At 42.9% G+C, this 25,156-nt stretch overlaps 1 protein-coding gene across 3 annotated transcripts; it reads right to left on the bottom strand.

Moving 5' to 3' along the window:
• Positions 1-5,298: 5,298 nt before the first annotated feature.
• Positions 5,299-23,549, bottom strand: LOC118769294 (tuftelin-like). 3 transcript variants are annotated; one of them, XM_036516346.1, is made up of 12 exons: positions 23,271-23,549; positions 11,533-11,610; positions 10,518-10,619; positions 10,028-10,114; positions 9,784-9,858; positions 9,191-9,280; positions 7,859-7,969; positions 7,388-7,605; positions 6,637-6,742; positions 6,375-6,458; positions 6,147-6,241; positions 5,299-5,754 (listed from the first exon to the last, which is right to left on the bottom strand). In XM_036516346.1, the coding sequence occupies exons 1-12, from the start codon at positions 23,331-23,333 to the stop codon at positions 5,682-5,684; spliced, it is 1,182 nt and encodes a 393-aa protein (XP_036372239.1). In that variant the 5' UTR covers positions 23,334-23,549; the 3' UTR covers positions 5,299-5,681. The 3 variants fall into 3 exon arrangements, with proteins under 3 accessions (XP_036372239.1, XP_036372241.1, XP_036372240.1); XM_036516348.1 differs by lacking the exon at positions 23,271-23,549 and adding an exon at positions 17,977-18,047; XM_036516347.1 differs by lacking the exon at positions 23,271-23,549 and adding an exon at positions 17,836-17,965.
• Between the last annotated feature and the right edge of the window lie 1,607 nt (positions 23,550-25,156).

The raw sequence follows: 25,156 nt of genomic DNA, 5'->3' as shown, positions 1-25,156 counted from the left end.
CTAATAATTATTCTGTTGCAAAACAACGTCGCTGCAGTCAAATAAACAAATCTAATGAGGCATCCAATTAAAGCATAAATTACTGATAGGGGTCAGTTCTTCATATGATTTATTTGTAGCTATATGAACAATTATGGCCTGCTTAGCATTTGTTAACTAACAATGTTGAAAGAAAGGGCTGCAGTCATGGGATTCTATTTGTTGGTCCGCTGGTCTAGCTATCATCATCATGTAGTAATTCTCAGTTATAAGACCCAGTTTGGAGAACCTGGTTGTCTGCTCTCTCTGGGGTTGGGCTGCAATGCATGGCTTTCTGCCATATGGAGATGGAGGTGGAGAAATGGCTAGAGGTCCTTGAATTGTCCTTTCATGATGTACAGAGGTTCTCACAATGAGCTTTATCGGTGAGTGTTTCCAAGGGAGGGGCTGTTTTCAGGTGCCTTCTTGTCATTAGCAACAGACTTGGCTGTGCTCAAGCCCTGTGTGGTGCAGGTGCTGGGATCGGGGTGATGAGACGGGGTAGAGAAGAGATCCGTGGGAAACGAGCCCGAGGACGTGGCCCCTGACACCCCACTCTCAGGCTCCTGGGAGGCAGGCGCTCGCTCGTTCACCGATCCCATAATGCTTTGCCCCTTTCCATCCCGAAGAGGGGTCGAACCCTCCCTTCCGGCTTCCTTTATTGCATTCTTCCTCTCTTGGCTGAGTTTCCTCTCCTCCAGTCTCATGCTCAACACTTCCATCATTGTCCTGTACATCACAGAGAATCTGTCAGGGTGCCACGGCGTTGGCCTGGAATCCTGATAGACGTACTGCCTCTGGTTTGCTGCACTGCTGTAGTGGCCTGCCCCCGACTCCGCCTCACTCCTGCCCATTGCCTCCATCAGCCGTCTGTACTTCTCAGAGAAGCGGTTCCGATTACCCTGCCCTTCCTTCCTCTTCCTCCTCTGTTTCTCCACCACCAGAGTGGGGATGCTAGTCTGTACCTGTTGTTCCAGGGGTGACTTGTCCCACTGTTGAGGACACCCCTGAATTGGCCACACGGCCAAGACTGGAGTTGGCACAACCACCTGAGGCTGAAGGTATCCTATGTGTAAAAGGACAGGGTAAGATCAGTTAGTGGCATTTGACAAAGTGGGGCAATGCACATCAAAACCCATTTAACTGTCAGAACTGCAGAATCACTCACCATCTTCCGACTCACCTGCTCAGATGTCAGCTTGGTCCCCAGAATTTGGACCTGTCTTATGCATAACACCCAACAGCTTATCATTCAATCTTTAGGTGATCAGGCATTTATTTCCATAGCTCTTACTGCTCACTGTGAGTCACTCTGTGTATGGTTATATGATGCAACTTGACATGGTTCTTATGCATCATTGTGTGGCACCATGTTAACGTTGTGAATAGAAGTAACATCACTACTGTAGATCGTTGTTAGGTTCTACATTCAGTGTATTATGTGTAGCATAAGCATTGTTAGGTACTGTGTCGTTGTGTTTTTGCTTTAACAGTGATTTACACCTTAATGCCAGTTTACTGTTATTCTAGTTGGTCTGTATCTATGTAATCTGAACGTCATGGATCTTATTTGTGTTGTGATGGATTTCATATTAGCCTTGTAACTCAACGGATAAGGGTGTCTGCTAAATGAAGAAAAATAAACGAACACTAGTTATTTCTTAGAAGTTTAGCAGTTACTTGACAGTATCCTTGGAAGAAGACCTAATATACTTCAAACCTACTTCTGTTCGTTTATGCACCAAATTTTCATTATATTTAACATTTTATTTTTCTTAGCCTTCACTTACCATTTTCTGGACATAATACATAGTGGAGATTATTTTGCAAACAACAATGAAAGGTCATATTGAGCTACTGTGAAATTCAAGCATTCAGAGATAACCTTCCGTCAACTCTGAGACAACTACGCTAAGTGAATCGAATAGAAGTGCGGCGCTTAAATAGAGAATAGAACTTTTGTGATGTGACAATTGAAATTCCACAAGGTCCCTGGTATTGCTATAATTATTGTCGTTCTCATGGTAATTTGCGTATTCGAGAATTGATATTTATTTATTAATTTATCAGACACTGTTATCAAGATCGATATAGCATACATTTACATTTTTGTCACCTAGCATACGCTGTTAACCAGAGGGGCGTACAATATGGGTAGTACAGTTAACGCCATGTTTACATTTTTGATATCCAGCAAGCACTCTTATTCAGAGCGACTCTCAAAGTCGAGCACATAGCGCATTCACCGATGCTATTATGGTACGACAGCACATGTAGTAGGAGCAACAAGCAAGTAGACAGAGAATAGCGACTAATAAGAAAATGAAAGGAAACATACCCCTGTGGTCTCAACAACAAACGAACAGTAAACCACTGAAACCACCATGTCGGCGTCTGGAGTCTATCCAACCGAAGCTTTTGGCCGTCTAACACAATACGATCAACACCAATGTTAAGTACTGTACCTGCTCCCTATCAGCTGAATAAGTAGAAATAAGATATAATAATATAATAAATATGAATAAGACACATAACGGGTCCTGCCTTTAATGCAGCATCAGTAGCAATTGAATTATTAACGGCATTATGAAGATACATGTCAAGTTTTAGTTGCTTTAAAACTTTGCGATGAGGTTTGCTTTGGGAATCCAGCTGAGAAGATTTCGCATTTGTGTGTTAGTTGGCAGCCAACCCTTAAACTGTTAAAGTAGCATCTTAATCAGTGGGGCCACCTGCTATTCATAATTTAGTACTAGCACAGTTCTGATGCTAATGAATTCCACTCCATTCTTGTGGAATTTCAGACATTTTACATACAATTAAGAACAAAATATCAAGCTCGGCTCAGACTATTGAATGTATCATCTCAGACTCAGAAAACGTTCCTGTCTCTATGACACAATGCCCCTGGAAGGCCTCGTAGGCTCCCTGTATGAGTCTGCAGGAAGTGGGGGCTGGTGAGCTTGATCTGACACTGGAGATCTGAGGGTGGTTGCATGAGACTTGCCTCGACTGGTTTCATCGTTGCGACCATTATCTACAACACCAGCCTAGATTTAATTTTTCACTCACCGCATTTGTGTTTGGGAACATTATGCTGCAATACACCCCTGGAATGCTGAATGCAAAAGAAAAGGCAAAAGTGCAAAGAAATGCAATGGAATCTCAGGTGACTGGCACACAGTCATGCAGCAGAGAGTTGCACACAATTTGTTTTTTGTTTTTTTAATGCTACCAGGTACAGAATATGATGAAAATCTGATGAAATCTCCTGAAGTTGTCAAAAAAAAAAAACAATAGTCTGTTAAATATATGCCATTTATATTTGTCTCACAGGAGTGTGTTAAATTTTCTTTTGAAAACAATAGTCATGATGTTTTCATCTGTTGCTGGGTTTTTGAGAGGCGTGAGCTCGGAGTGGAGTATTTCTACATGTATTGTCCTTCAGTAAACTCCACCAGACTCCTCCACTAGAGGTCACTGTCGTCACAGTGCTCTACCTGGTGGAAGCGGGTTTTTTCTTCGGAAACACATTACAGGGAGGAACATTATTATCCATTAAGTGGTATGTTACTTAATGTAGCAACCATTTATTCACCCATGGACATGATAAAAAGAAGCAATACGATTCTTTTTTTAGCAAACAAAAATAAGTATTTGAGAAAGCAGTTTGATTATGACTATGATTGAGTCACACAACACACGTTGAACTTATGTTTAAACACGCTTTATTTCCATAATAAAAACCTACAGAAATAAAGTAACTTGCTGCATGCACACCATAATCTTCATTGAACTTATCTACAAGAACTGTTTCACAATAAATTAATACGGGAACAAGCTGTCTTCAGTGATGCACAAGGACTAACATTGACCACAGTTATGTTACAAAGCAAGTTTCACACAGAACTCATCTAACAAAAGAATCGAAAAAACACTGCAGTCAATGTACACACAGCTGTACTTCTTTGGAATGCACATGGTGTATGACTCTTGCATAATATTACCAGTTGCCAATGAGAAGTGTATCATCACCAACATTAAATAAATGCAGCACTTTTCTGTTCAGTGAAGGCCACCAGTATACAGTACAGTCTGCCTGAAAGGGTGAGTTTCTCTCTTGCATACTTTACATAAGTACAAAGCCACTCTCTCTGCACAATACAGTTTTTCTCATGTTCCACAACAACAAATCTTACCAACCAAACTGAAGTGATAATATTTTACCATAAAATATTGCGGGTGATCTTCAGTGTAATGGCGACACCGGTGGGGAGTAAGAGCAAGACAGAACACAAGACTGGGGGCAACTGGCAGTAGTTCAGCCCATACTGGGTATTGCATTGTGTGCCAGCTACATAGACTTTGAATGGTCTCTGTAGACTACAGGTTAAATTGGACAGCCTAGCTCTTTTGGTAACCTGTATTTCTGAATAGGATGGATCTTTGGCATTGTGTCTGGGCATCATGACCCGCCCACTTCCCTGTTCTAGCTCAAACCTCTGATTCACTTAACTGGTATCCTTTCCCGATTAATTGCGTAAATCTACTTTATACTCCTTTCCGGGCTCCAGATAATTGGCTCTCCGCTTCCAGTCTACAGTGTATTGTGTGGATCCTCTTCTTATTAAGGCAGTACCTTCACCCAAAGAAACAGTGCTTTACATGCACTGTTTGTTTTAAGTACATTTTTTTAGTTCAAAGATCTACCACTGAATTTATCCTGTTTTCTATTCTAATCTACTTTTCAATAAAAATGCTAGTCCCATAAGTGCCTCCCTCTTGCTATCTCTCTCTACATACACAGGTCTGTATACTTAATGAAGTAGCAAGTGCAGTTTAACTGTAACATATCTATTCCTGGGTCATACACATATTTAATATTTTGAAAAATGTTAGCAGAACGTATAATAAATAAATTTCAGGTCAAAGCTTTTTCTGACTAACCTTCTCGGTTAATCCTACTTGCTACACTAGCGTTTCAGAGCGGGATCAATATGCTTCATATTCATATTCGGTATATTCAAGTGCACTGTAACAGACAGTGCTGTATGTTGGCTCGCGAGCCCTGACTGCTGTAACAGCAGGAGACACTGTGTCTCTGCAGAGTGTGAGCGGGCCACGCCCGTACCAGCCTCTCCCCACCCTCAGGGCTCCCATGTCTCTCCCACTCTCTGTGGGTTTAAACTCTGCTCTGTCACTCCCTGGCTTTACGTAAGTCTCTCTTCCCAACCACCAACCCACCTAATTCGACTAACACGCAATGGGATTGATTGATTCTTCTTTCTCCTTAATGGATGAAGGAACAAGCAATCTCTGTACCCTCATTGCTCATTTATAGCCAGTAATATCCAGCCTCCATTTCCTGCAGACTGCTTGTTGATGATAATGGAAATATATACATATCTACAACTCAGACCAATAAATTGACCCGAAGAGGTTTTTTTAATTGACACACAAACTACATCTATATGCCTACATATCTATCTCTACTCTATAAACATCTACGTTGACACTAGCATCTATGCACAGCATTTCTGCATTAATTGAGTGAAACCACGCAGGAGTATAAAGCTCCAGGAACGGCGGTAGACAGTGTGTTAAGGCTGTATGGTTCATCCTTAGTGTCGCTGTGGGCTGGCCTCCACTTTCTGTGTCCCAGCTCACGACTTGATCTCGATGACTTTAATAAAGGGCAGAGACTTGTTCCCTTGTCCAGTAGGCGTGAGCGGCTTGCTGTGGGCACAGAACAGGGCCATGAGGAAGATGGATTCAGTGTCTGTATGTGCAAGTGTGAAAGATAGTGTTTTTGTGTGTGTGTGCGTGTGTATGTTTGCATGCATGAACGCACGTATGCATGCATCAGGGAGAAGAAACAGTATGTTTATTCCTTCAGTTTGCAACATAAGGCATATATCTCCACATAAATGGATGCATGCATAATGGCTTCCCACTGCCCGGTAGGTGCCACACGAAGGTAGTGTCTGAGGAGAGTTACTAATTCCCTCTGTAAAGAGCTCATTAATAAAGCACTCCTCTGAATAATTCATCTGTAAAATTCACCTGAAAAGGGGCACTGTATGCTGTCCTGAATTCTAGAGAAGAGAAGACAGAGAAGAGAGGATCACCTGTAGACAATCTGCCCGTTGCGCTCTGATGTCAGGTGTGAGCTGCTCTTCTGTCCTCCCAGGAAGTAGTCCATCTGGTCATGCAGTTCTCGGTTCTGCAAAGAGGAACACAGACCGGGAGGGGTCAAAGGTCATCCACAGATAGATACACATCCAGGATATGCACAGAAAGAGAGCGAGAGATCAGACAGACACAGTTTAGGCACAGAGACAGGGATGGGCTCTGACCTCAGCCTCCAAGAAGGCCACCTTCTCCTCCAGGTCCTGGATCACCCTGTCCCTCTCCTGGATAACAGTCCTCGAGTTCTGCAGCTGTGAGCACCAATGCAAAGTGGCCTAGGTTAGCTCCTGCAACTCTTGTATACACTGATGCTCACGTGTACGAGCATGCACGAATACAAACACACACACACGCACAAACACACACGCACGCACACATGCACGCACACAAGCACGCACACACACACTCATCCCTGCCCTTTTTGCTCACCTGCTGGATCATTTGTCGGACCTTCCTCTGCTGGCTCTTCAGCATGTCGTCCAGGTGATGGATCTTCTCCTTTAGGACGGCCTGTTCCTTCTCCAGCTCCTCCACTCTGAGGGGGAGAGAGAGAGAGAGAGAGAGAGCGAGAGAGCACAATTGTCACACACAGTTACCTTACATCACACAGTCAGAACACTTTGACATGTTGGGTCCCATACATCCGTTTTCCCCCCTCAAGCACCCACTTAGTACATTTAATTCCACTGAAAGTGAAAGCGGGTGTGAGAGCTAAATGAGCTACGTGCCTGGACTTCAGTCTGTCGCCCAACAGAAAACGTCTGTAAATGCGAAAATAATGAAATGTAATTGCATGTTGGATAACTGCACACTCATTGTATTCATTGTATGCAGCTGGTCCAGTTTTAATCTCACAGACTTTACTTACTTCTGCTAGACTGCATGCTTTGGTTAAGTGCATAATGTCACAACAGTCCCTCCCCGGTATTAAATTATAAAGAGGTGACTGTAAATCTGCCTCTTATTCTTTGCCCATTTCATTGTAGCAAACATTTGTTTTCCCCTAACTGTTAACTAATTATTCCTCCAGAAAGTTAAAAGCACTGTGCTAAAGTTATATAAGCTACAGGAAATTTCTATCTCTATATACAGGTACATTGTCATATGTCTGATGCCTGTAGATGATCAAGCCTGACATTGGGACACAAGACTGTATGCTCCCGTGGCCACAGCTGCCCACCTCGGGCCTTGCCCCTTATCCCTCAGCGCCCGCAGCTGCTTTAGCTCCTCCTCGCTGGCCTCCATCTTCTCCTGCAGGGCGGCGCTCTCGCACTCCATCCCCGACAGCAGCCTCTGCAGCTCATGGATGCGTCTGTCCTGAGCCTCGATCCGCTGCTCGGCCTGCACCAGGCGGTCGCCCTGCTCGCTCAGCTGCTGCTGGTACTGACCGCTCTCCGCCTGGACACAAAAAGAGTTGAGGCGCTGTTAAAGTGATACGCTCCTTCTGTATGCAACATTGCTCTCAAAAGACACTTTTCTCATTCTTTAATGAGAGACCAGCAGGGCACAATGAAGCCAGTGGAAAAATACAAGGTTAGGGTGCCCACTGGAACAGGGGAGGCAAGGAACAATGGGCAGGAAACAGGAGTGATGCCTGCAAGCAGGGCCCAGCGAGGGAGACGACGCCAAGGAGACAGAGAGGGACACCAACCTGCAGCCTCTCTCTCTCCTCCTGGTGCTTCTTCTCAGCTTCCTGCAGCCGTGCGTACAGGCGCTTGCTGACCTCCCTCAGCTTGGCACTGTCCTCCTCATCGTCCCAGTCCTGAGAAAGGCAAAGTGAGAGAGACGCAGAGTGAACAAGAGTGGGGGGAGTGAGGGGTGGGGGGAGGTGTATATATATATATATATATATATAAAACGTTCTGCTCTCTCTGTATATATATATATATATATATATAGAGAGAGAGAGAGAGAGAGAGAGAGAGAGAGAGAGAGAAAGACAGAGAGAGAGAGAGAGAGAGTGGAAAGGGGTTGACAGAAAATGGCACAGGGGGACAGACAGGAAGAGAGCAAAAGAGTGATACCGAGAGGGGGAGAGAGGAGGGAGGATGGAGCCAGAGGGACGCCACAGATAATTGGGAGATGGAGAGGAAGAGAAGAAACAAGCAAAAGAAATGCTCTCTGGCTTCATATTACACAGATGAGTGGTCAGTGAGGATGCCCAGCTGATTTCCAGACCCTGAAGAAACTAAAAATAAATCCTTCTACCTCCCAGGACAAGGCTCAGATTGAAAACTGCCAATTCATTTTTTTTGAGGACACACAGACTCGAGAACACATCTTACCAGCTACTCAATGCATCCTACTGTCATATAAACCTCTCCATATCCTTGAAAATGTATGTTCTGTAGACAGATACATTTACTTTACACATGTGCGTGTTTACTGTAGAGTGTCTGCCCAAAGATCTGCCCAAATCCATTTCAAAAAGGAAGGCTCTGTTCTTGTTATATAATTGAAAGATGGGAGAGGCATAACAGGTAAATCAGACTACCAGGGAGAGAAAGAGCCAATATGCAAATAATAAGATTGAACTTTTGCAACCATGGCATGCCTGGACTGCGTCCATTTCAGGGGGGGGTGGGTGCACCTGAGAGCAGGAAATCAGTTTATGATCTTAAAGAAAGCTTCAGTTTCAGCTTCTGGTTCCTCCGCTTGGATACCAGGTCGATGATCACATTTGCTTTCACACTGTGTTAAATGTTTGACATATGATGTAATCTGAAACCCATCCACAGACTCACAGTGAAGTCATTTTACAAAGTGCCTTTCTGAGCGACAGGAGCTAAAAGTATCACGTTGCGTGCAGTTGTGATGTGCTGGGCCGACTCGGGTGTTTCATCACGTCTGGATGTGGCCATATTTGGTCTGTGTGAAATCCCGCAGGTGCTACTGTGTGCTAGTTCTCTCTGTGTGGCCTGCGCTACGCACCATCAGTGTGGTGACACACTGAAACAACCAGAGCGCATAAGGAGTCTCTCACCTGCGTGTCTGGAGTGGCCTGGCCCTCACTGGGTTTGGACACCTCCGGGTGGCTGCTGGGTGCATGGACTCTGTAACCATTAGCTGGAAACTGAGGGAGCAGGTGGAGGTTGGTGGTTAGAAGTGGTGTTATGGAGAAGGAGATATATCTGTACAGACACACGTGTTAGTCATAGGAAGCATAAATCCTGCTCTCCAGCGTGGATTCTGATGCTCTGTGCATAACCCTGCGTGAAGATGAATAAAATAATACAAAACAAACTAAAACAAATAAAAATAAATAATATGCAACACAATCTGTTGTTCTGAAAGAGAGACACCCAGGTATTATATGAAACACATAATAAAATGGCAGTTGAGAATGTCATGAGAAGTTAGTGGAGATCCTTACACATATAAAATACATCCACTGTGAGTACCCAAATCCTGATTTGCCTATGACACTGGGTGGGGCACCTGCTGCTTGAACAGCATTCAGAGTTTGGTAACAACAGCATGCACACAGCCACGCAAATGTAAATAGCAGGTGAGTGGACACACCCAGATATAAAGAGAAAGGAGGGAACTCATTCACACAAAGGGAGGGCCGGGTACCTTGTGCTCTGCCTTGCTGTTGCCGTTGTTTCTTAACGCCATCTGCTCCCTCAGCGTTTTCAGACAGTACCTCACCTGTAGAGAGGAATCACACATACATACAGGACATGAGATACAGAAAGATGGAGAAGTGTTACACAGAGATACATTGACAGCAGTGGGCAGGGGACCACAGGCCCCCTTTGTCCATCCATAAGCCTTTATGACATGCTCAAAGGACAGCAGTTGGTCCAGCCACACTGACCTCCTGTATCTGAGTCACTTCATCTGATAGCATCCTGAGACTCTGTTGCTGTCTGGCCTGCTCCTGTTTGCGCCCTTCCAGGTACACCTGGACCAGAGATACACATGCACACTGAACCCGGTATAACTGTTCTACAGCTACATGTCATTTTACTGACACAGAATCAGGTACACCTGTACCTCAGGAACACACAATTAAAGTATTAATGTGACTATTAACTAAGAACATCTGGACATATTTAACTTAAAATACCAAGGGCAAATGATGAGTTTGTATTATAATCAAAAATAAGATCTCATATCAAGGAATTTTATCCTGTCCATAATAATATGTCTGAACATATATTCTACACATACTGATATGAATACAGACAGACAGTCAACAAATGCTCTTGTAAACAAAGACAAGAAAAACAGGGGTCATATTCCCAAACATGACCCACATTCCCAACTCTGTTTTTTAACAACCAATGTCATTTGGCCACACCCACCTTAATGACCTCAACTTTCTCTTCAGTGGGTTTGATTGGCTCGGGATTCAGTGCCTGCTTTTCACTGGGCGGCTGCACCAATGCAAAAGCTCGGCCAATTGGCTAAAAAAAAATAATAAATAAACAAACACAGTTTAGCAAATGCATGCACCTATACAGTATCCTTCAATGTTTTTCCTCCACTTTGTAATATAGTTAGAATATGGAAATACAAAAAGTATTCTTCTCCAAAGAATAATACATACTAGCTTACATATTTTCATTAAATACTATTACATTATTACATTACTGTCATTTAGCAGATGCTCTTATCCAGAGCGACTTACATAGGTTACAATTTTTTTGACATGTTATCAATTTATACAGCTGGATATTTACTGAGGCAACTGTGAGTTAAGTACCCTGCCCAAGGATATAACAGCAGTTGTCTGTACACATAAGCACTTCATTATATACATCCTCCATCTCAACAAAACATAACAAGCACGCAGTGTTGCATATAATATTATGCAACACTGTCACTGAGGACACAGTAATCAAAACACAAAATCTGACAAGCACATGGAGTTCCAGCCTTTGCGCAGTGGGGAGCAGCAGAAAACCATTTGAGAGTCATCCAGCTCAGCAAGCAGCCACCTCTCTGTTACTTAACGAAAAACCATTACGCAAGGCTAACAGAATTACGCAAGAGCCTGAAGCCTTTATGGAAAACTGATAGCAATTCATAGTACTCGTCTCACAAAAAGGCTTCACACACGGTTACAGAGTGCCTCACTGACCCAGACAACTTCCAGCTCCAGTATTTCATTCCCTATATGGATACAGTAAAATCCTTAAAATCCTTTCCATAAGTAATAATTAAACTTTACAGTGGGGAGGTGCACAGATTAGGATTTGATAATAACAAATCTATAGAAGCCTCTGCAGCACCTGGCTTCTTCTCTGTTAAAAGCCACCTCATGGTTGATGTGTGCGGCTGTGCGGTACGGTTGTGTTCGGGTTTCGGGCGGGATACCTTGTTTCTGGGCTGCTCCCCGGTCCAGACGGGCTGGTCGTGGCTGTTCAGAGTGAGCCTGAGCCTCCTGTGCCCGTTCTGAAACGCGAGAGAATACAGAGGGTTGAGGAGGAGCGCTCCGGAGGCGGGACTGTTAGGGGAAGACCGACAGAGACGGAGATGTGGAGGAGACAGGGAGGGCAGCAAACTAAAACGGGAGAAAGAACAAAGGGAGGAGAAAATGAGTAATACCCACTGGAGGAGAGAGAGAGAGGAAAGAGAGAGGGAGGAAGGGAATGAGAGTGGATGGAGGAAAACTTGGGTCCAGCGGGAAATAAAAAGGCCAGCTGAGGCCGGTTAAAGAGGAAAAAATAAAGAGTTTATGGGAGCAGAGAGACAGGGGTTTGCATGTGTACTGTGTTATTTTCAAAGTTGTGGCAGCAGTGGCAATTACAGCACTCCCAGCAATGGCAGTCTGTATCTAAATTTGAATGTTTGTAGAGAAAAATCAAAAAATAAAGTTGCTGAAATTCCCACCAGTGTGACATGGAACATCCCCATTACATTCCATCTCTCTGAGTCACTAACCAACAGTAAACCATTCATCTCCACAGCAACACAGACAGTAAGCATAGAATGCATTTGTGGCCCTAACACATACATTAATACTTACAATAATGTACTACATATGTTCTCACATGCACTAACACAGCTATCAAACAGTGCCCTGGTGAGGCTGAGAGCGCAATGTGAAGTCTGATTTGAGGACTACGGCTTGAACATATGGTTTGTCAGGGTACAGAAACAGAAACAGAAACACACACACACACACACATTCCATGAGTAACAGCTTGTCCAGACAGACAATATGTGACTTGCTGATGGAGGGAACAAGAAAGAGAGAGAAAGTGAGGCGCAGAAAAAAAAAAAAAGAAGAAACAAAACAAAATGAGAGAGATGGTTTGGGCTGTGATTATACAACCGTTCTTAAAGTCTGTACTTCTTCATCTGCCTGTATGTTTAATTATGTACCTCTGTGTACATTTCTGTCTCCTGTATTTACACATTTTTGCTTGTACAAATGGCTTGTGTAGCTCATTATCTCTCTGCTCGGCTCAGACAAATCCCCCTCTGTGTGTCTGTGTCTCTCTCTTTGTTTCCCCACCCACAGCTCTGTAAACTGCTCATGGCATGCTGGTGCAGGTGTTCCAGGAAGAGGGCCTGCTGTTTCAACTGGCTCATCATGTCAGGGCCTGACCCCAGATCAGCTGTGTGCTGGTTGAGCCCGCTACAGCATGGACTCTCAGAGCTTTTGTGTTTTAATGGGGACAGTTTAGAGAAACACGAGGGCCAAATTAATAGGTTTCAGCAGGGCTTATTGTTACACTGACAGCACTTTGTTTAGCAGTCAAAAGGCCCTCTGTAAAACTCTCTGTACATTTTCAAATTAATTAATCAGCTAGAATGAATCCAATTCAGTTTCATTTACATGTAATACCCTGTTTTGTTAAACTTGTGGGTTGTTGGGAAAACTTTTGCTTTATTAGTAATATAATTCATTGTTACATTTAAGCAAGATCAGTCAACTTTTGCCAAGAAGATGCTGACTTAAAAAATTCCTAAACTGACACTCATAGTACAAAATTGATTAACCCCTGCATAAGTGCTTTGACTTTGTTCCAGCCTTTGCTCCATTGACTTTTACCTGCCGGGGCAATGTGTGTACAGTAATTGTGCTTGTCGCTACATGATACTGTTGCCGACCAGGGTCTTCCACTGAAATACAGATAATTCTTTCTTCCTCTCACTCCAGGTGTGTCTGCACAAATGGCCTGGGCATGTGGGTGTATCAGAGGTCTGTAATTCACTGAAGAGCCGCATATTCCTGTGTACCTGTGAGTGAGTGAGTGAGTGAGTCTGTGTGTGTGTGTGTGTGTGTGTGTGTGTGTGTGTGTGTGTGTGTGAGTCTGTGTGTGTGTGTGTGTGTGTGTGTGTGTGTGTGTGTGTGTGAGAGAGAGAGAGAGAGAGAGAGAGAGAGAGAGAGAAAATGAGTATGTTTGTGAGAGTGTGTGAGCATGTGTTAAAAGTTGAGTGAAATAAGTGATAAATGCCAATGAAGTAGCACTCAATGGTGACACTGATAAAATCCTATCAATCGATTCAGGTCACCTTTCCCTTTACCACTTACATACACAAACAAACACAAACACACCCGCACAAAGTCTAGAGTATAACTGTTCTGCGTTAGGACCAAACCAGCAGTTGGAGAGAGGTAATGAGAGAGATAGGGAGATAAGGAGAGATAAGGAGGCATTCTTGAGATAATTATGTCTCTGCAGGTCATGGTAGTAGTCACTGAACAACTCAACAACAAACCCTTTGCAGTCACAGATCATAAGCAAGCAGGAAAACACCTGCAACAGAAGGAGACATCACTCCCTGATCACAGTGAGACCACCATTAGCTCCCTCAGCTAGGCTCTTGCCGAGCCGTGGGTGTAAAGAGGGCGGAAGTCCGAAAGCCACAACAAAACCATTACGCATGCAGGGAGCGGATCTGAGGTTTTGGGAGTCAGTAACTTGCACGCACAAGATGCAACTTGTGCCATCATCAACAAAATCCACAGGGCTGTGCAGTTTACTGACAGCTCAGTCAGTGATATGAGTCTGACCGAACAGGACTGATGAAGTAAGTCATGCTGACCAATAAAATATGAGTAATACATGACACGTTTTCTAACAGATAAATGGACTGGTATTAGAAAAACTACAGTATAAGGGTCCATGAGAGCTATGCACAGAATTGATATGATAAACAGCTGTCATCTTATCACTGATCAAACCAGTAGCTGGGCGTCACTCAATGTGACAATCAATCATAACCAAAGCCACGGCAACATCATAGACCTTTAATAACAAAAAAAAAATGATATGCACCTCTAAGATGAGAGATTAAGAAGTCATGACAGGTAGCAAAACCCTGAGGGCGTGAAACCCCTTTTGCCCCAAGTGAGCGAGTCAGCAGTGATGGAAACGTTCCTCTGAGGAAGACGCTGGAATGTGGGGCGGAGTCTCTAATGTGTTTGTGCTGCTGTCTTCAAGGGCAAAGGGTTGACTGCTGGCGTCTACGTGGCAGATTTTCTCTCTTGTCTGTTCAGGTTTGTTGTTTTCCCTTCCTTTCTGAAGAACACAGGCTCAACTCCTCAATGTCTATCAAATTCTCCAAATCCCCTCCTGTCCTTTGCCATCAGCAACGCCCATGACTCCATCTGCATGACTTTTTTTTAAAGGTCACCTGCTTCAGCGGAGAACAATGGAGAAATAATCTTTTTAAAAAGTGACTGTATTGTGGCAGGGACTCTGGAGGGCTGTAAAATCATCATCTGTAACCCTGACAGGCAGCTTTCAGCAGTTGAGTATGCATGTGTGTGATCAGAACAAGAGCTCCAGGGCTGTGCAGATCCAAGTCCTCAGTTTGCCTGCCCGCCCCAGGCCAGTAGGCCTGGATCCAGCGCTTACGCCTGTCATACAATGTTATTACATACTGTTCCCTTTTATAATTGCTTTCTCTCTCTCTCTCTCACCTCAAGACAATGCAAAGCAGAGTGGGGGCGTGGGGGGAGGGGGGGGGGGGTTCTAATGCTTTTCTGGAAGAATATCAAAAACTGTTACAGCATAATGTTCTTCCTGACTGTGTGATATCTACACATGCACATGGTGACGCACAAGCACACATATACACAGGAATACAAACGCACACACACACACGCACGCGCGCACACACACGCACACGCACACACACAGTCAACATACTCCACCCAGAGCAACTCCCTCTTCTGAACCCTGCTGCTTCGTGTTGCACATGAAATTAAGACAAAATGTGTAAATATTTGTTATTGTGTTGTTTTATAGCAAGTGAGAAATAACTGAAGTGAAGTGAGAAATAACTGAAAATATGGGGACGCAATGATTTTCACTGAAATATTTGTACTTTTCAAATATTCCAAATACATAAATTTGTAAAACACCCTTCAAAGCATGTGCAAAAGCCGTTCCCATTCACATATTTCAACTTGTCTACACATTCCAGTGATGTCTGCACGTAATATTCCAAGTGTAAAGCTCACCCTTTTCCACTCAGTCTTTCTTTGTAAGCCACTCTAGTCTAACTTGTTGAGAACCTTTACAGTGCCCTTATTGACACTAACATAACACAGTAATGAGCGAGACTGTTGCCGTTCAACAACATACTGATTCGGGCCACGCCAAGTATTTCAAGTACTGAGTAAGAATGCCGTACCACACCACCACATTAATATTCAGGAATGAATTGTTATGTTTCTAAGCAATTCATTGAAGGTAAGATTGTTCGTAATGGAACCGGGGCGGTGGTTTCCTTTGTAGCCGATTCTAGAACCCGCAAACTCAAACCACGGAAACAGTTTGCTTTCATCTTGCTTGCATGTAGAGACAGGTAAATGCCAATAAACTTACAGAAATGCTGAACACGCAGACCTATGCCATCAGTCCACAGAGACAGGGAGGCAGGGGGGAAGAAGAGAGAGAGGGGGAGAGAGGGAGATAAAGCTCAGAGTAAAAATGCTGACTGTCCACACCGTGCAGCTCATGACCAGTCTTGTAGAGTTAGATCATGTACCCAGCCACGCAAATTGTAAAAAGAACACCAGGAATGCTATCGTACTGTGTCCAGTGATGTTTGTTTAAACTGCCATCAATGGAGATCAAGAACACAACTGTCAACTTCATATTCGTTTGCCTTACTATTTTATTTAATGGCTGAGCCGACACCCTCAAGCACCATTACACTTTCATTTTTTACAAGATCATCTTGCACAATGTGAGTACATTTACATGCGAATTAATTTACATTATCATCTCAGGGTTTCGGCCACATATTTTAAAATGACGACCTTCAACCATCAACAAAAAGGTACAGCATAACAGTCCTATTCTGGGCTTGATCCCATAACACTCATGCCCAGGGCCCGATCACTTACTTTCAGTTTCAGTGCCTAGTGCTGGAGCTCTTTTTGTGCATTATTTATATGCTTCACAAACTCCATAGTTTAGATTTTAACACAGCTGGATATTTACTGAGGCACTTCAGGCTACCCTACCAGGTTTTTGAAAGAAATTCAAAAAGCGATGACAAATAAGCTCACAGTCCAGTCCTGGGATAACTGAACTGATCACCGATGGCTTCCTTTATGTCCACAGATCATTGATTTCATTGCTTACTTCGGACTATGAATGTGAAAATCGACACACACCCCCCTCCTCAGAATAAAATTCACAGCGATACGCACACAAACAAGTATGCATACACATACAAACAACACACATCATCTTAACTCGCACAATAATATTTGAATTCAACTACTGAGCTACATTTTTGGGGGTGCCGAATGTATTTGCACACAGCACTGGAGAACCTCCACACACAGAGAAATGTATTGTTCAGACTACATGTGCTCACTGGGTAGACATAGGTGGAAGACAATGACTGTGCCCACCACTTCAACTGAGGAATGGGAGAAATGCATATATATACATTTTCCATACATTTTACATGCCGAATTAAGAGTGCAATCATCAATCAGTCACCATGTGAACAATTCACCAATAATTCACATTCAGACTCCCTGAGATTGAGACTGGGTACAAACCCGTTTTCCACAAAGCTGAAGACATGAAAATGCCCCATGTGACCCAACAAAAGCATTGTGCATGGCTCCAACACCAAGGTGTATATACAAGCGAATAAACCGTCCACTCAACTTTCCAACCACATCCAACAAGTGTAGAGCTTATGTAAAGTTGAGAGAGAAATTCAGTAGAATTAAGGAAGCATCTGTGTGTATTCTTCCCTTAGTCTTTATCCACTACTGTTTCTATGTGCAACACAGCACCTCTGTCCCACCACCTTATGCTACCATTAAGCTCAAGTAGTTTGTCAGTAACATACTTAAAATGCTACAACCCAGCACAGGTGCAAGCTTTAAGGTTCCTTTATCTTCTCTCCGCCATGCCTCCAACCTCACCCTCCACCACCAAAAGCTTCAGAGAGTCTACGCCAGCCAGCTTTTCACATTCTTATATGCTGGAAATCACCTGGAAATCACTGAGAGACTTCAGTAACTAGCGTGTCGACGACATCAGAGATTGCGTTAAAACACTGCCTGCTTTCAGTATCTGTCATCTTTCCCACAGCTAAGAGACTTCGTATGAGGAGTACACATCAAGACCGAATCAAAACACTGAACATTGTAGGAAACACACGTCATGGACAGACTCATTCAGGTACCTTATGCTCCAGCCACTTGACCTGTCCAACTCCAAGAGGAAACAGAGGAGACACAAATCTGTGGTTATCTAATCCAGCCTGGTAGTTCTGTGCCCAGCAAACCCACACTGACGATAAGCTTGGGACTGTGATTTCACTCACATTCCAGTCTCCCTGACGTAGAGCAGACGCCCCGTCTCTCCCTGTGTGAGTCAGCCTGGGATTCTGCTGCTCCTTTCAGCAGACACCCGGGCACTGCTGCCCTGGCGGCAAGGACCCAGCCCAAAAACCTCAAGGCTGGCTATGCCTCTTCAGCGCCCCCTGCAGGAACGTGAGGGGCAGTGACATAACCTTCCACAACATAACCCAAATAAAAGGGGCCTCAGCAGGAAAGAGAAGCCCTGGCGTGACACGGGATTCTCTCCCGAGGGGGTGGGAGGGCTCAGACGGCGCTTTGGGAACATGTAAACAGCCCCTTTCTCAGGGAATCTCACCAGGGTGTCACAGGGAGTGCGGGCTCACTTTTCGCAAGCTTTACTGTCTGCATTCCATTATTTGCCGTTTAAAAGCCAAAGTGTTGCAGTCACCTTCCATTTCACATTGAGGTGCTGGGTATCACCTGTGTGTATCAGCGATGCACTGAATGCAGTGTTGGAGAGGGTGTCTGCCCATGTTTGCGCGCCGTCAACAGAAATTCCTGGGAAAATCATGTGTGGTAAAGCAAAATGCAAAGCAGTGAAATACCTGCGTAAGATAACCACAAACAGTGCCAGAAAAAACGTTCAACACAACAGGTTCGGCATTTTGAAGCAATGATTAATGAAGCATCCTTACGTAAGAAACCGCTGGCATGTGAATTGTTTCCAGCCCTGTTGACAGACAGCAGCATAAACGCTCCGATTTAGCTGAACAAACACAGCGAGGTGGAGAGGGAGGGAGGCAGTGCGTGCACAGAGCTAAGTGGTGACAGAGGTCAACATCGGAGTACAAGGGGATACACTCTGTACGCGGGGCTCCGATTTAATGTGTGTACATCTATAATTTATGCATGTATGTCCATGTGTATGAGCTTTTGTGGGTGTTAAATATGTGTGTGTGTGTGTGTGTGTGTGTGAGCTCATCCATGTATTTAGGTGTAGTTAGCGCATGTGAGTGAACATTTCCATGTTAAACTGCTAGAGCGTATAATGTCATTGGAATTACTCCCAGCGTGAGTGAGAGTTTAAATGTGAGTTCACCCAAGTGTGTGGTGTGCCTGTGAGCGTGTCGGCGGCTCTTTACAGCGTGGTGACTCTCAGGAACACCTGGTTTAGCCCATGAGCCCATCACCCCCAACCACCACCCTCACCAAACACAAAGGCACAAACTCTACAGCCCTGAATCATCAACCAGACTGACAGACAGGACCCCTCTCACCTTCTCCTCTCCAGCTCAGCAACAAACTGCGAGCCCGCCGCATGACAGAGGAGAGAGAGAGGGCAAAACGAACCACAGGAGGAGGGATCAGCCACTGGAGACAGCATTCTCTCTGTATTCATTAAGCAGGGCTTTTCATACTGTGACGGACAAAAGGTCCACCCAGTCCGCGCACAATTACAGTACATTCTTTCACCTGAAACCAAATTGTCACCCATGACTGATCCTGAGAGACAGCTTTAAAGACACAAAGCCGTCCACGGGAGGCAATGTTAATAAGGTGGGTTTGTAACCTGACACTGTGTACAGCATTTGCTTCTTAAGAAGTGACTAACGTACAGATCGTACAATTTCTATAACTGATTCAAGGCTGAGCTGACATGGCGAGGACTGTGAAATGAAGGACTATGAAAGCAACTGAGAAAATCAGAGCAATAATGTGTGTAGGTATGTGTGTGTGTGTGTGTGTGTGTGTGTGTGTGTGTGTGTGTCTTGGCACACTCAGATGCACACTCACGTCTAATCACAGCCTTACACAACCTTGTTACATTCCTAAAACATGTCCGCTCAATAACATCCTCAACATTGCTGTTTCCAAGCAGGCAATATCCGCCGCGAGATTAACTCAAAACCCTTCTTATAATGAGTTAATGTGAGTGATTAAGTAGAGATGAGTTTAACATGTTAAGTCTAGCTCTGCTTTGGCACTGTGTCCGGTCCGCCAGCCAGCCACTTCTCACATATTATCGAAAGCTACAGCAACAAATTGTCCGGCTCACAGAAACACAGTTTAGCATGAGAGCTCCAACCACAAAATCAATCAGGTAATGACAGTGATTGGAATAGTTTTTCAAGAAACAGCCAGAAATTAAATTACAATTTTATAGATGCATACTCTCACAATTATCTATCAGAGCATTTCATAATATTATGTATACCACACATAGTTTGAACATTTGCTGTTTAAATAACAGAAACTCTGCATGTTTTTTTTTTAGAAGAACCCAAAACATGTTGCATCCTAAACACTTTAAGGCTATTTTATGAAACAAAGGATGTTGATTCAGGTGGATAACACTATATCCTGTGGGCCGAGTCAGTTTACAGTTAGGTGCTTACAGATTCCCCATTCCCCTTAGATGACTGATCTGGATCCAGAGCTGTTCCCACCTTGTTGACCTTGATGCACACAGACTGAACTCATGGAAACAGCCCCCTCCTTCACACGCTGGCAGTAGAGAACATGGCAACCCTCAGCCAAACCCACAAACCTGCTGAGCAGTCTTCTTGATCATTCATCCCTGGAACAGAATAAACTGCCAGCGTTCTGCACCCGAGGCTACCACACAATGGCCCAATCAATTAAGCATACATAACATCAAAGAGACGATGCGCAACATTACACCTACTAGGCAGTTGTGCGCAATGGCAACTTATGTAAGTTATGGGAGTAAATCCAATGTGCTGTCAATGCATCATAAGACCAAAGGATGAGAAATAGGGGGGTAAATACCTAACTGATTTAGCCAGATCTTTGTCTCTTCAGTAAAGGTGTCAACAGATATGCCTGTGAAATCAGACAAAAAATCTATACAATGACAATGCTTAACTGAGATACTGTATACTGTATACTGTATGTTGTATGTTGTGAAAAATGGGACGGTAACATGCTTGATTCAACAAGATCATGATACTTGTAACTACAAGTTTACAGATAATAAACCATTTTTTTCTGTAAGAAAAATGTAAAAATGAGAGTCAGATAAGAATTTATTTTCTTGTAAAACACAAGATGATTCTTTTGTTTGTGTATTATACTGTATAAGATACTTCTCTTAGCAGAATTTCTTGTTGTTGTTTGCAATATGTAACCAGTCATACATGATAAAACAAAGATGAATATGTGGATGATGTATTCATCATCATCATCATCAATGATAATGAAATATTGTTTCTGTATTATACCAAACACAGAATTTAATCAGACAAAGATGGCAAAGAGGACTACAACTATTTCACTGCTATATTTTGTGCTGAATTTTTACAATTTATTAAATGTTAATTTTAACTCTTAAAACTGTTTATTGAAGAGAGTTGATTAATGATTGTGAAGTCTGGTACTACAAAAACCTGATTTAATATTTAATACATTAACTCTAGTATATGTGGATTACCCAGGGCTATAAAATGCATAGTTACTCTAGAAACATAACTTTTAAAATGCAACTGCATTTATGTGGTTCTTTTTAGTGACATGTCTTCAAAATATACTACACTAACAAATAAATATACTAAATACTCTAAATACTAAACATAATTTGGCTGACAATAATCACACGTAATTGTGACTATATGCATGTGCCTGGGCGGTCACTTGCCGTTTTTTTTTTTTAATCTAGAAACCGTAACAGCTTTATTTAAAATTCAGTGGAAGTGGACAGAATCATCTGTTCTGATGAAGTTCTAATGAAGGTTGCCTGGAGACACAATCAAGAGAACTGATTGCAATTTTCTTGGAAGAGTTAATAATTAACACTCGCCAGCATTCATCTTTGTCACGCAACCCAAGAGCCACAGATAGAGTGTAGAGAATGTAAATAGTACTTGGTAAACTATAGACGTTATATGCCAGTAAACTGGGCTAGATTTAATTAGAGCGATATAACCGCCAGTCGAGAAAAAAAAAAAAAACAATTGATTTTCCTTTCCTATTTCCTACTTTCTACAAGTGAATCTTTTTAACATTATCACAAATCTCAGCGAAATCGCATAAATCTATAAGCACAAGATAACAACATTATTAATTAGTTAATTGTTATTCATTTCGCTCATCTCTTCTCCAGGACTAGCCTGCTACTAGATCATTTAATTCAAATACGGATCATACCTTTGAGGAAGTGTAAGGAGTAGTGTTCTTTGGGTTCTACATGAATGGAAATTGTTAAAATAATTAATAGCTGTTTACTATCGAAGAGAAACATTCAGCATATGATACCGTTTCCCTCTATGATAAACCTTGATTGCAGCAACAGAATCTTTTTTAGTCTGTAGTATTAATGAAGGAGAATACACAATCACTGTTACCATGCTGACAAAGCGTAACTACCATTATCAGGTGAAAATGAGCTAATTATTTCAGAATGGTCCTTATCTCCAGATATACCACTTTGGTCATATCGATATCCTGAGCTGTGTATCCGGTCAACTGAGATAACAACATTGGTTATATCTAAATCCTGATTTAGTTATCTACTGATCTCAATATGCACCCCCCAAATTTATTTTAGAAACAACGTATTTTCAGTGCATAAGGTGGATAAGTACCTTTAACAGCTTACATACTTTCAAGGTATTGAATCTTATTACAGGTGCAGTTCAAATCCATTGCTCACAGATACAAGGCCAATGGCTCATTCGATTTTAGAACCTTTGTCCTTTTGGCTGTAAATCTAGTTTTATAACCACTATACCTCATACCAATATGAGTCGACCCATAGTACTGCCAAAAGTATGTTAAGCCGAGAAGCGGCTCTGCGGATGAATTAGGATGTCCCCTACACCTGCGAATCTGGAGCATCTTCAAAAAAGCGAGACTGAATTGCTACGTGTACACACACAGACATGTTATTAGCTAGAATACAGACCTCCAGAGCGCACCTGCTCCAGCCCCTGACACTTGGACACGTTGGTCTTCATATTCATATCACTTAGGATCCAGTAACAGTGTCTGAAGTAGCGGAGATTTTTTTCCCCCCGCATAAACCTGAGTTATCACATTATGCAGTTAAAGCGCGAGCCTCGGCTGGAAAAGTTTCATCCGAAATTGCAGGCCTTTAGACTGATACCGATTTTTCCCCGATCATTATCTGAGCAAAGTCAACGTCCTCAAAGTCAAGCCTCAAAGTCCTTTCGCTTCTCCATTTGCCCGTTTTGAACTGAATGCGTCGGTAAGCTATATCTCACTTTCTGTACATTTGTTATGCGGAATATGTGAGAACATTGTTACACTCGCTCTTTAAAACAAACGATTCCACACTCACCGTAGTTTTGTCTTCCGTTCCCAGATCTTCAAAAGTACACATACTCCGGCTAACCCCGCTCATCTTCACAGGAGTAAGGACAGGAAAATACCGGAACTTGCAAGAATTTTTTTTTATATCAACGGGTTTTCAAGCACTTGAATTAGTTTTCATCGTCATGATGAAAGTTCATAAATATTTAAAACATATTCTCCCTGCAAGTGTACACCTGTAAAGCCAATTTCTTTTCACTTTAAATTCCCTTCTCCAAGCAGTTTCATATGAACCAATGTTCTACATCTTTAAAATGACACCCCATAAAAAACGCCGAGCGATGAACGGTTTTAGCCGCTGAATTTCGTATACTCTCCCCTACCCGCTCATTCCCTCTTAACTCATCACGTCAACAGTGAACCGACCCGGTAATTCTCCAGTGACCTCATGGATCATGCAGCTCGTTTAGACACGCCCCGCACGAAGGATGAAGTTACACTGCAGCGCACACCTAAGGAAGAATGTAGGGCGACCGTAAATCATTAGTCGGCCAACAAAACAACAAAGGCACTGCATTTATCAGTTTTATATTCTTTATAAAAGTTTATGTCTTGGCAGGTGGATAAGGCGAATAGGTCATTCAACTAGCTAGTGTCAATAATTTTTCAATTAGGCCTACTCTGCCACAACCAGTCATTGAATTCGATTATGTTTCGTAAACACAGCTAAATTAGGCATTCATGCGTTGCCAAATTCAGCTCTCCAATAACCGCCCGAGGCTTCAATGATTCATTTCTCTAGTCTAGAGGATAAACCAATCCCTAAATGCCGACTTTCTGTTGCCACCTCTGACGTTGCTGGTACCTTCATTAGTTATCCCCATTCTGGGCTCACTGTTACTCATTTTTTCCTTGTAACGGACCGGATCTACGCAGACGTCCGTAAATCTCCCTGATTTATCCCTTCTGTTTTGTTCGTTTTAAATGCCTTTCTCTCCCTTATTCCTCGTGTTTCCCAGGAGCTGCGTCGGTAGTGTCAGTGTTAGAAATACCACACCATGCTGCCATACGATCGGCACTTATCCTGATCGCAGCAAACCGACAGCAAGCAAACAGGATGAGACTTGATAATTAATGGAAGTTATGGGATCAAGCAACAACACTGCAAGCAGCATCTGCACTAGACGACGTTACCGCACAGAGGTTCAACATACTCCGTCGTTGTGCATAGGTTCATTTCTGTAGTTTCTTACAATGCTAACGACAGAGGACATTTTTATGCTTTGGGCAAAAGAACCGATCCCCTGTCATATCTTTCTATACATTACTGTAAAAAAAAATCTACTGCAGGCAACATAAAATCCAGAGGGGATAACACCAAAGTAGGAATTATAGTTATTAAATTTTAATATGCTAACTCAGTTTCAGCCTTTAATTTCAGTTTCTACAAGGTTATTTAGACACAAACACAGGTGGTAACAGTTTGCTATAAGATAATTAGAGGTTAATGCCACTTTAAGAAAATCTGTGCCACGTGCACAATGTGCATGTGGAATGAATCCTACAGGTCCGGCTGAGAAGTCATTCCCTGAGGTAAGAGTGGTAGTCACTCATACAGTCATGTTTAGAATGGGAGATAGATGGTGCAAGCTTGGAATGTATCTGTGGCACTTCTGAAATAAAAAAAAAGTTGCAGCCCAGCAAGTATAAAAAAATAACAATTTCCTAAATAACTATTTCCTACTGGCTGCTTCATTTCTCATTTAACAATTTACTAAGCGCAGTTGAAGATACCCCCTGTTGAACTTGTACACCTTGTTACATAATCTACACGTAAGTCTAACACAGGCACACACTTCAGTGTCAGACAACTAAGTTAACTGCCTTGATATCTGGACAGAGACACAGGCCCAG

The sequence above is a fragment of the Megalops cyprinoides genome, chromosome 21 (genome assembly GCF_013368585.1).
Source record: "Megalops cyprinoides isolate fMegCyp1 chromosome 21, fMegCyp1.pri, whole genome shotgun sequence".
In the NCBI taxonomy this organism is placed as follows: Eukaryota; Metazoa; Chordata; class Actinopteri; order Elopiformes; family Megalopidae; genus Megalops; species Megalops cyprinoides.
The sequence above is the reverse complement of the archived record's forward strand: the minus strand, read 5'-3'. Positions and strand labels throughout refer to the sequence as shown.